At 36.8% G+C, this 13337-nt stretch overlaps 1 protein-coding gene across 1 annotated transcript in view; it reads left to right on the top strand.

The window, feature by feature from the left end:
- The window catches only part of LOC132559140 (cleavage and polyadenylation specificity factor subunit 2-like), a gene marked incomplete at its 5' end in the record, with an annotated part of 142963 nt that overhangs the window by 116788 nt on the left and 12838 nt on the right, over nucleotides 1-13337 (top strand). The window contains 4 exons of the mRNA XM_060223749.1: nucleotides 4461-4515; nucleotides 12103-12136; nucleotides 12374-12516; nucleotides 12922-13062. Of these exons, the coding sequence (XP_060079732.1) occupies nucleotides 4461-4515; nucleotides 12103-12136; nucleotides 12374-12516; nucleotides 12922-13062 (373 nt within the window). The remainder of the gene's footprint in view (nucleotides 1-4460; nucleotides 4516-12102; nucleotides 12137-12373; nucleotides 12517-12921; nucleotides 13063-13337) is intronic.

Raw genomic sequence — 13337 nt, 5'->3', positions numbered from 1 at the left:
TCAGTCTGATGAATGAGGATGTCTGACTGGGCTCCTACAATGATGGATACCAACACATGCCTACATTGGATTTTGTGTCACAGCCTCTCCCCTCCACAGGGAGCCATATGTCTTAGATTTCAAAATATAGATAGATTCACTAAGATGGCCTGGTTTTAATAAGTCAAAGTTTCATTGTATTTGTAGTTTAACTGTTGACTTGTTTTAGATTTAAATTCTTAAAAAAATTTCCCATTATCATTGGTAGAAGATTTTTAAATCTGATAGTTTATTAATGGTTTCTTGAATAATTCCTGATCTCTGTAAAATTTTCTCAAGGAGAAAAGGAAGAAAAATGAAAAAAAAAATCAAGTTATTTCATAAACAGGAGTTTATGTTTCCAAAATTGATAATTTTTAGCATATATGGCCCAAAAGGCCAAGTGAGTTTTTTTGTGGTATTTCATGCATGTCGGTCAGGCATCAACTATTTTTTGCATTACAATGACTTATTCTCAACAGCCAACAGACCAAATCTAGCAATATTTGGCTGGTGGAATGTTGGGATATCAATGAAGCGCCCAAAAGTTTTGCGAAAAGAAATTACCTTGACCTTTATTCAAGGTCACAGTAGTCAAATTTGTTAAAACTTCAAATCATCTTCATCTGAATACCTAAAAGATGGTTGGCTGATAGGCTTTTAGGAAGAAGCTCGACGATGTTCAGAAATTGCCTTGACCCTTATGCAAGGTCACAGAGGTTCAATTTGCCAAAACCTTTAAACAGCTTCTTCTGACTAACTAAATAGACCAAAAGCATGATATTTTGCTGGTAGATCTCTGGGATGAAGCCAGACAATGTTTGTTAGAAACGAATAACTATGAACCATGTTCAAGGCCACAAGGATCAAATTGCTAAAACCTGTTCAAAACTTTTACTGGTAAATCTGGGAAGCAGGATATTTGGTGGAAAGGTGTTTCTACGTCTAAAACTCAACAACAAATTTTGAGAAAAAAGGAATTGACATTTACCTATAATCTGTGTTATAACTGTTAATGTTTAGAACTGAATATTAGAAGCTGTTTGTTGTGGAATATGCCCACTTTGAATGCCATTGATGTACATAATGATGTATTGTGATGATCAGTTATTTTTCTGATGAACATTGAATACCAGGCCCATTGGGCCTCTTGTTGGTAATTCTGACAAATGTGTCTGAATGTAGGCCTCATTGGAAGATATACATGACAAACATCAATAATACAGCTGTAGTAATGAAATAGTTATGTTAACACTTCAATATGACTCCAGTCTCCTTGTCATGTTGTGTGAAGATAATGATTGGTTCATGTACAAACCTTCATCTTCTGTACAGTATTTTGACAGAAGACACATCTCATCCATGTTAATAGATACGGGTATTTGTGTAGAAACAGGGATTATATGGCCTCACCACTAAGTCACATTCTTAAGATAAAGATACGGGCTGATGTTTGTACTAAGGTATTTACTGCTGGTGATGAGCTCTGCTTTAACCAACCAGCAAATCACAAAGGGGGAAAAAGTACACAGCCTCCGAATCAGGAACGACTCTAGTGACAAGTTAACAGTAGTTTGATCAAAGACAATTGTGGAATAGACATGCTTTAGCTCTGATCACAAAACACCCTTCAATTTCACTAATTTTGATTTGATAGACTTGCTCTACACGGCAACTACATTACAATGAAATGATAGTGTCAAATCAATGGCCATATATTCTGTAAACTAAAGAACATGGAGGCAGGTGGTTTAATATCCAATTGTATATACCAGTAATGTATTGTATCACATTGAAATAGGTATCAAAGATTAGATAGAAAGGTTAATATTCTAAAGCAATTTTTATCCCTATCATTTCACCTGTAAAAATGAAGATAAAGATATTGCCTGCAGCCTTGTATAACTGAATTGATACCTATTCTGGGATTCTACATCAGAAACAAAAGCACACAAATAATGATATATACTTCTCAAGATCAAATGGTATACATTCTGTAATGTTGAACAATAAAACAAACAAAAGCATGGAAACATTCATGTATGCTTTTGTTGCGTCTTTGAACCTGAGCGAAAACTAGACACAATCGTTGAAATGATATTAAGAATATCTCGGAGTTGGAGGGGTATTTGATAAAGAAATACTGAAGAAGACTTAACTTCCCAGCTTGTATATTTCTGTGTAGTTATTAAACATGTAAAGGTTTCATACATAAATCAATATTTTGAATTGATTAATGATGAACTTTTAGAATTGTAACGTTGTACAGACTCCAAAAGGTCTCTCCCCATCATCCTCAACAATCATGTAGTCGTACTTCATGTTGAAATCAAGAGGGTACTCTGTTGAATATTCATGATAAAATATTGAATTAACAATGTCAAACAAGTACATTGTACTTAAATGTTAGCCTATGTAGGTCTCCAGGGCCTAGTAACCATAACGATTCCTTATAGATCTATCTCACATAGATCACATTATTTCTTGTGTAGAAGACAAATCTATCTGTGCACTTTTTATGTTTGGATGTGTTTGAGTAAACTGATTTGCAGAGACTATCTATAATTCATTAGTTTTTAGATAGTAGGTTTCAGATAAAAAGGTGCAAATTAGGTGCTGACAGTAAACACTGCATACATGTTGGGCAATAGATAACATTTACACCACCAAGATATATCCTTGATGTGACTAAGATTATCCTTGTTGTGACTAAAATTATCCTTGTTATGACTGAGATTATCTGTGTTGTGACTGAGATTATTTCTGTTGTGACTAAGATTATCTGTGTTGTGACCAAGATTATCCTTGTTGTGACTAAGATTATCTGTGTTGTGGCCAAGATTATCTGTGTTGTGACTAAGATTATCTGTGATGTGACTAAGATTATCCTTGTTTTGACCAAGATTATCCTTGTTGTGACTAAGATTATCTGTGTTGTGACTAAGATTGTCCTTGTTGTGACCAAGATTATCCTTGTTGTGACTAAGATCATCCTTGTTTTGACCAAGATTATCTGTGTTGTGACTAAGATTGTCCTTGTTGTGACTAAGATTATCTGTGTTGTGACCAAGATTATCCTTGTTGTGACTAAGATTATCCTTGTTGTGACTAAGATTGTCCTTGTTGTGACCAAGATTGTCCTTCTTCTGACAAAGAATATCTCTGTTGTGACCAAGATTGTCCTTGTTCTGACCAATGTTATCCTTGTTGTGACTAAGATTATCTGTGTTGTGACCAAGATTATCCTTGTTGTGACCAAGATTATCCTTGTTGTGACTAAGATTATCTGTGTTGTGACTAAGATTATCCTTGTTGTGACTAAGATTATCTGTGTTGTGACTGAGATTATCTGTGTTGTGACTAAGATTATCCTTGTTGTGACTAAGATTATCTGTGTTGTGACCAAGATTGTCCTTGTGACTAAGATTATCTGTGTTGTGACTAAGATTATCTGTGTTGTGACTGAGATTATCTATGTTGTGACTAAGATTATCCTTGTTGTGACTAAGATTATCTGTGTTGTGACCAAGATTATCCTTGTTGTGACTAAGATTATCCTTCTTCTGACAAAGAATATCTCTGTTGTGACCAAGATTGTCCTTGTTCTGACCAATGTTATCCTTGTTGTGACTAAGATTATCTGTGTTGTGACCAAGATTATCCTTGTTCTGACCAATGTTATCCTTGTTGTGACTAAGATTATCTGTGTTGTGACCAAGATTATCCTTGTTGTGACTAAGATTATCTGTGTTGTGACCAAGATTATCCTTGTTGTGACTAAGATTATCCTTGTTGTGACTAAGATTTTCTGTGTTGTGACTGAGATTATCTGTGTTGTGACTGAGATTATTTCTGTTGTGACTGAGATTATCTGTGTTGTGACCAAGATTATCCTTGTTGTGACTAAGATTATCTGTGTTGTGACTAAGATTATCTGTGTTGTGACCAAGATTATCTGTGTTGTGACTAAGATTATCTGTGTTGTGACTAAGATTATCTGTGTTGTGACTAAGATTATCAAGATTATCTGTGTTGTGACTAAGATTATCTGTGTTGTGACCAAGATTATCCTTGTTGTGACTAAGATTATCTGTGTTGTGACTAAGATTGTCCTTGTTGTGACCAAGATTATCCTTGTTGTGACTAAGATTATCCTTGTTTTGACCAAGATTATCCTTGTTCTGACCAATGTTATCCTTGTTGTGACTAAGATTATCTGTGATGTGACTAAGATTGTCCTTGTTGTGACTAAGATTGTCCTTGTTGTGACTAAGATTATCTGTGTTGTGACCAAGATTATCCTTTTTCTGACCAATGTTATCCTTGTTGTGACTAAGATTATCTGTGTTGTGACTAAGATTATCCTTGTTTATCCACACACAAGTGTATTATTATTAACTACACAGCTGTTTCCCTCTATATTGTTAAGTTTTCTGTTTCAGACCAGAAGATTACACCATTTTAGAAGTACCTGTACAGGATGAAGAAATGACCATGGTGAGTTTGCCATGATACAATGTGTGTCTTACACTCAGGTACACTCATGAGTATTTAATGAAATAGAGATAATTTAAAAAAATAAATAAATGTTGTTGGAATTATTTTCAGTATTTGCCTGATCAATAGATGGTGTGATTGTCCAACCAATCAGAAAGCTTTGATTTTTAATGACATCAGGGCATGTTCATTATGAGGACAAACTGGTTTGCTGACACTTCAAAAGTAACATTTCAGACAGAAATCTGGACGGTCCTACAAATATTGATACAGTCCTCACTAGGCGTACTTAAAGCTCACTGGAGGCAAAATATGATCAGTAGGTCTCTAATTCATTAACAAACAACCCTGGTGCGAGTGATCAAACCTTTACGTGAAAATGACCCTAGTTTCAAAGGTTATCTTACCTTTCATTGTTTCTTTTGCCATTTGTTCAAATGATTGACATTGATAAACTTTCAAGGTCACAGAGGTCAAATGGATTAAAATCTTTAAATTACTTCTCAATAACCTATAAACACCAAGGCTTCTGATATTGACTCTGTAACATGTTGGGATGAAGGGCTCTCTAGTTTATTCAAGTGAATGACCTTGTCACATTTTCAAAGTTACAAGGGTCAAACATATTACAATTTTCAAATGACTTCATCTGATGAACCTAAAGACTAATGATATTTTCTGTGACATAATTATATGAAGGGCTACCAAGTTTATTCAAATGAATATTTCAGGCGCATAGCTTGTTGTTTTTATTTACTGTTAAATATTCTGAATCTGAACTATTTTCATCATGTATATGCCTACTTCTACTGTTGTTATATATATCTATCTTGAAAGTCAGATGGCTTTTAAGAGTCATGGGTGGCTTGAATTATTTCATTTCTGGTTCTTTGAAATATCTATCCTTTAATATGAAAAGAACTTGTTTTGAGTGACCAGTTTCTCCTTTCTCAAGAGAAATTTTACAAATATATGACAATGGCCAACATTGTATGATGGTTCTGACTTCTGTTAACTAATGTAAGGGATTTGTCCAAAATCATTGTCTGAACCATTCTCAAAATGAAATGCTTTAGATCAGGACAAATTCTTGTTAAACATTACTTCTTGAAATTATACAGCTCTGTAAAAGTACATTTTATTGCTGAGCTGATGATTTCATGATGGCATGAATATTTCCATTTCAAGAACTTGCTTTGTGACGCAATTGAAGCTATCTTACGATGTTTCAATATGCAGTTTAAGATGATCAGATTGAGTGTTTATGCAGAGTTTATAGCTGAAAGTAGAGATAGGATCGGGTTATTGAATGTGAATGCTTTACTTGGTAATAGAAAATGTGGCCAAAAGAATTAAAGACCGGCATATGTATTACTTGGTTATGACGAGAGAGGTTCGGTTTATTGACAGGAAATCTATATCTGGTGTAGAGGTGACACTGACGTCAATACATGTACAAGTCACAGTGACGCTGATGTCAGTATGTGAACCGGTCAGTATGTGCACATGTCACTGAGACACATGTCAGTATGTGTACATGTCACTGTGACACATGTCAGTATGTGAACAAGTCACTTTGACACATGTGAGTACGTGTACAGATCACTGAAACCCGAGACACATGTCAGTATGTGTACAGGTCACTGTGACACATGTCATTATGTGTACAAGTCACTGTGACACATGTCAGTATGCGAACAGGTCATTGTGACACATGTCAGTATGTGTACATGTCACTGTGACACATGTCAGTATGTGTACAGATCACTGAGACACATATCAGTATGTGTACAGATCACTGTGACACATGTCAGTATGTGTACAGATCACTGTGACACATGTCAGTATGTGTACAGGTAGCAGTGATACATGTCAGTATGTGTACAGATCACAATGTCAGTATTTGTACAGATCACTGTGACACATGTCAGTATGTGTACAAGTCACTGTGACACATGTCAGTATGCGAACAGGTCATTGTGACACATGTCAGTATGTGTACAGATCACTGTGACACATGTCAGTATGTGTACAAGTCACTGTGACACATGTGACTATGTGTACAGGTCACAGTGACACAGGTCAGTATGTGTACAGGTCATTGTGACACATGTCAGTATGTGTACATGTCACTGTGACACATGTCAGTATGTGTACAGGTCACTGTGATACATGTCAGTATGTGTACAGATCACTGTGACACATGTCAGTATGTGTACAGGTCACTGTGACACATGTCAGTATGTATACAGATCACTGTGACACATGTCAGTATGTGTACAGATCACTGTGACACATGTCAGTATGTGTACAGGTCACTGTGACACATGTCAGTATGTGTACAAATCACTGTGACACATGTCAGTATGTGTACATGTCACTGTGACACATGTCAGTATGTGTACATGTCACTGTGACACATGTCAGTATGTGTACAGGTCACAGTGACACATGTCAGTATGTGTACATGTCACTGTGATACATGTCAGTATGTGTACAGATCACTGTGACACATGTCAGTATGTGTACAGATCACTTTGACACATGTCAGTATGTGTACAGATCACTGTGACACATGTCAGTATGTGTACAGGTAGCTGTGATACATGTCAGTATGTATACAGATCACCATGTCAGTATTTGTACAGATCACTGTCAGTATGTGTACAGGTCACTGTGACACTGACACTATTATGGCTTGATGGTATACATATATTGATCCTGACTAACTCCCATAGAGCTGATGGACATGAACAAAAAGGGTTCAAATTGATTCAAATTCAAAAATCTTCTTCCCACACCTAGATATTGTAGAATTAAGTGCTCTTCATGGAAGTGTTTTAGGATGCTTTACCAAAATTGTGAATTTCATCGCCTCAGGGTCTCGCGTTTTCCACTGGGGAGAGGATACAGTTTACCATAGTTTAAATATTAATCCTGGCTCACCCCCACCCAGGGTCTCACATTGTTGATTTAACATTGGAAATAACTTTGTAAAAGTAAGTGGTTTAGGATGATAGTTGTGATGGTATGCTGGCTGGCCCCTAAGGGCTTAATAAACAGTAATATTTAGGGCTGGTAAGCCTCCTGTACTTAATTTTAACATTATCTGTAATGATCTCTGTGATGTAATACAGGACAGACATTTGAGTGTGTCTTTGTAATCAAAGCTATATGGATATATTTAACAATTCTGACAAATATTGTTAATGTCCATGAAGTCTATGATACTACATTGAGATAGAAGTTTTAATTCTCAGAAGACAATATCGTGTGGAGGCTATTTTACTAAATTGCTCCCCAATCCCAACTGATTCATCAAATTTTGCTATCCCCAACCCTGTTACAAAAGGCTCGACCACAATTATATGCACTTCAGAAATGCTCATGTCTACCAATTATTTCATTTCTTTAATTCTCAACGTTTTGAAAAATCTTGCAAATATGCATGTCTCTCCGTTGGGAATGTTTAACTTATGGAGGGAGTAACCATTCTAAACCTGTATTTACATTTGGCATGCAGTTTTGTTGTCAAAATTTTATGTAAGAAATATTTGTCATCCTAAAAATTTAATGATGTTTAATGGTTTTACTCAGCATGGCTGTTCAAAAACTTTGTGATTGCATAAAAGCATTTCCTACTATGACAGATCCTATAAATATACAAGATAGATTTGAGTGCTGCTGTTTACAGAGGGTAACATGCATGGTTAAAACATTGCTTTAAAATCCCAGCTCATTTAACTTGTGGATTTTAATGACAATCAGAAAAGTCTATGCAGACAACAGCCTATCTTGAAGTAAAGAGTTATTCTTTATGGGATAACTTTACTCTCACTGATTAGGGTATACTCCTACATATTAATGACTTACCTGAAAATGGACCTCTTTTTAAAGCTTAAAGACCTGGGTTCACACATTTTAATATACATTATATTGTTGTGTTAAATTATTGAATTTGGTATCTTAATGATTCTTATAAACAGTTGAGGATTTACATCTGTCATACAGTCTTACACCTGTCATACAGTTACACCTGTCATACAGTCTTACACCAGTCATACAGTCTTACACCTGTCATACAGTCTTACACCTGTCATACAGTTACACCTGTCATACAGTCTTACACCAGTCATACAGTCTTACACCTGTCATAGTCTTACACCTGTCATACAGTCTTATACCTGTCATACAGTTACACCTGTCATACAGTCTTACACCAGTCATACAGTCTTACACCTGTCATACAGTCTTACACCTGTCATACAGTTACACCTGTCATACAGTCTTATACCTGTCATACAGTCTTACACCTGTCATACAGTTACACCTGTCATACAGTCTTACACCAGTCATACAGTCTTACACCTGTCATACAGTCTTACACCTGTCATACAGTCTTACACCTGTCATACAGTTACACCTGTCATACAGTCTTACACCAGTCATACAGTCTTACACCTGTCATACAGTCTTACACCTGTCATACAGTCTTACACCTGTCTTACACCTGTCATATAGTCTTATACCTGTCATACAGTCTTATGCCTGTCATACAGTCTTACACCTGTCATACAGTCTTATACCTGTCATACAGTCTTACACCTGTCATAGTCTTACACCTGTCATACAGTCTTATACCTGTCATACAGTCTTACACCTGTCATACAGTCTTATACCTGTCATACAGTCTTACACCTGTCATACAGTCTTATACCTGTCATACAGTTACACCTGTCATACAGTCTTACACCAGTCATACAGTCTTACACCTGTCATACAGTCTTACACCTGTCATACAGTTACACCTGTCATACAGTCTTACACCAGTCATACAGTCTTACACCTGTCATAGTCTTACACCTGTCATACAGTCTTATACCTGTCATACAGTTACACCTGTCATACAGTCTTACACCAGTCATACAGTCTTACACCTGTCATACAGTCTTACACCTGTCATACAGTTACACCTGTCATACAGTCTTATACCTGTCATACAGTCTTACACCTGTCATACAGTTACACCTGTCATACAGTCTTACACCAGTCATACAGTCTTACACCTGTCATACAGTCTTACACCTGTCATACAGTCTTACACCTGTCATACAGTCTGTATACAGTCTTACACCTGTCATACAGTCTTACACCTGTCATACAGTCTTACACCTGTCATACAGTCTTACACCTGTCACACCTGTCATAGTCTTATACCTGTCATACAGTCTTATGCCTGTCATACAGTCTTACACCTGTCATACAGTCTTATACCTGTCATACAGTCTTACACCTGTCATAGTCTTACACCTGTCATACAGTCTTATACCTGTCATACAGTCTTACACCTGTCATACAGTCTTATACCTGTCATACAGTCTTACACCTGTCATACAGTCTTATACCTGTCATACAGTCTTACACCTGTCATACAGTCTTACACCTGTCATACAGTCTTATACCTGTCATACAGTCTTACACCTGTCATACAGTCTTATACCTGTCATACAGTCTTACACCTGTCATACAGTCTTATACCTGTCATAGTCTTACACCTGTCATACAGTCTTACACCTGTCATATAGTCCTATACCTGTCATACAGTCTTACACCTGTCATACAGTCTTATACCTGTCATACAGTCTTACACCTGTCATACAGTCTTATACCTGTCATAGTCTTACACCTGTCATACAGTCTTACACCTGTCATACAGTCTTACACCTGTCATACAGTCTTACACCTGTCATACAGTCTTACACCTGTCATATAGTCCTATACCTGTCATACAGTCTTACACCTGTCATACAGTCTTATACCTGTCATACAGTCTTACACCTGTCATACAGTCTTATACCTGTCATAGTCTTACACCTGTCATACAGTCTTACACCTGTCATACAGTCTTACACCTGTCATACAGTCTTATACCTGTCATACAGTCTTACACCTGTCATACAGTCTTACACCTGTCATACAGTCTTATACCTGTCATAGTCTTACACCTGTCACACAGTCTTACACCTGTCATACAGTCTTACACCTGTCATATACTCCTATACCTGTCATACAGTCTTACACCTATCATACAGTCTTACACCTGTCATACAGTCTTACACCTGTCATATAGTCTTATACCTGTCATACAGTCTTACACCTGTCATAGTCTTACACCTCTCATACAGTCTTACACCTGTCATACAGTCTTACACCTGTCATAGTCTTACACCTGTCATACAGTCTTATACCTGTCATACAGTCTTACACCTGTCATACAGTCTTATACCTGTCATACAGTCTTACACCTGTCATACAGTCTTATACCTGTCATACAGTCTTATACCTGTCATACAGTCTTACACCTGTCATACAGTCTTATACCTGTCATAGTCTTACACCTGTCATACAGTCTTACACCTGTCATACAGTCTTACACCTGTCATACAGTCTTATACCTGTCATACAGTCTTACACCTGTCATACAGTCTTACACCTGTCATACAGTCTTATACCTGTCATAGTCTTACACCTGTCATACAGTCTTATACCTGCCATAGTCTTACACCTGTCATACAGTCTTACACCTGTCATACAGTCTTACACCTGTCATACAGTCTTATACCTGTCATACAGTCTTACACCTGTCATACAGTCTTACACCTGTCATACAGTCTTACACCTGTCATACAGTCTTACACCTGTCATACAGTCTTATACCTGTCATAGTCTTACACCTGTCATACAGTCTTACACCTGTCATATAGTCCTATACCTGTCATACAGTCTTACACCTGTCATACAGTCTTACACCTGTCATACAGTCTTACACCTGTCATAGTCTTACACCTGTCATACAGTCTTACACCTGTCATATAGTCCTATACCTGTCATACAGTCTTACACCTGTCATACAGTCTTACACCTGTCATATAGTCTTATACCTGTCATACAGTCTTACACCTGTCATAGTCTTACACCTCTCATACAGTCTTACACCTGTCATACAGTCGTACACCTGTCATATAGTCCTATACCTGTCATACAGTCTTATACCTGTCATAGTCTTACACTGTCATACAGTCTTACACCTGTCATATAGTCCTATACCTGTCATACAGTCTTACACCTGTCATACAGTCTTACACCTGTCATATAGTCTTATACCTGTCATACAGTCTTACACCTGTCATAGTCTTACACCTGTCATATAGTCTTACACCTGTCATACAGTCTTACACCTGTCATATAGTCTTATACCTGTCATACAGTCTTACACCTGTCATATAGTCCTATACCTGTCATACAGTCTTACACCTATCATACAATCTTGTACCAGTAAATAAAGGTATTTGCACCTTCCATACAGTTTCATACCTTTAGAAATGAGTTCGATTGGATTTTTTTACAAAGTAAACCTTATGTTGCAAGATTTATCGTAGAAGCTGTTTACTGGATTTTTTTTACAGATTTATAGGTATAATATAAGGCCTGGCTATAAGTGCTCTTAACAAATTAATTTCTACCTCAAAGACAGAGTTATATATATATATCATTATCTTTTCTCACCTTTTGCCTTTTGAATTTCAGGACAGTGTGTCACGTGAGGTGGAATCAATGCAAGGTAATCAGATCTACAAGTAATTAATGATATCTCTGTGTATATAAGGTGACACAACGTTTGTCACACGCTTCTATGTCTGTAGGTATCAAAGTTCAACTTCAATTAAAAGTTGGATTTAAGGACAGATAATTCAATGTAAAGAATGCCTTGTAAGAGGTCAATGTCTGTAGAGATAGAATTATAAATGTTTCTGAGAGAAGACACTAAATTGGTCTAACCTTTGTTTCTGTGTTACAGAAGTGTCTGAGGTACCTACAAAGTGTGTGTCTGCCACGGTCACACTCGACATCAATGCCAACATACAGTACATCGACTTTGAGGGCCGGTCGGATGGGGAGTCCATTAAAAAAATCCTTAGTCAGATTAAACCAAGGCAGCTGGTAAGTCAGTGCAGTGACATGGACTTACTGATACTACCAGTACTGCAATGATAAGCCAAGGCCTCAACCCTTCTCCATCTTTTTAAACAAGTTGATAACACTTTCCAATGTCAGATTTGTAATGATACTCCAGATAATTATATACAGTTTTTTTTCTGTAAAAAGTCAGGAAGTAAAGAAAAGATGCTGTGACCAAGCCCTGTCCTATATTCTGACCTTTCTAGATTTGTACAACCATTATGATGGTTTCCATCTGGACTTTTTTTTGCTATTGGTGACTTCCTGTTTAAATGTTAAAACACTTGCTATCTACTTTTGTGACCTGAACATTTCAGGAAACCATGTACATATATTTGAAATAGCTAATGCCTTTTAAAATCTGATGATAAAGACCTTGTCCTCCAGATACTCGTACGAGCTGTGTCCGAGGCTACTGAAGCCCTAGCAGACTACTGTCGCAAACTAGAGGGCATGGTTCAGGGCAAGATCTTTTCTCCAAAAGTGGGTGATGTTGTGGATGTAACCAGGGAAAGCCACATCTACCAGGTATGGTAACCATGGAATCGGGAGCCATTGTAAGACAAACTGTGCTAATATTATCTCTATGGTAATCGTACACATCTAATTTATGTTTGATGTACACTGTTTCAGTATAAGAATGTATAATAATCGTTCGCAATTTGGATTCCTTCTATTTTGAATTAACTTTTTATTTTAGAAATGAATATCTCAACTAGTGATACCATAACATTTCTTTTGGCAATAGTGTTCACGTAGATTAGACAACTAGGGTGCTGCAGTAACGCAGTCGGTAATACAGA

The sequence above is a fragment of the Ylistrum balloti genome, unplaced genomic scaffold (assembly GCF_031769215.1).
Source record: "Ylistrum balloti isolate Yb309-2 unplaced genomic scaffold, AGI_CSIRO_Ybal_v1 Utg370864, whole genome shotgun sequence".
In the NCBI taxonomy this organism is placed as follows: Eukaryota; Metazoa; Mollusca; class Bivalvia; order Pectinida; family Pectinidae; genus Ylistrum; species Ylistrum balloti.
Note: the sequence above shows the minus strand (reverse complement) of the source record. Positions and strands in the feature narration are given on the sequence as shown.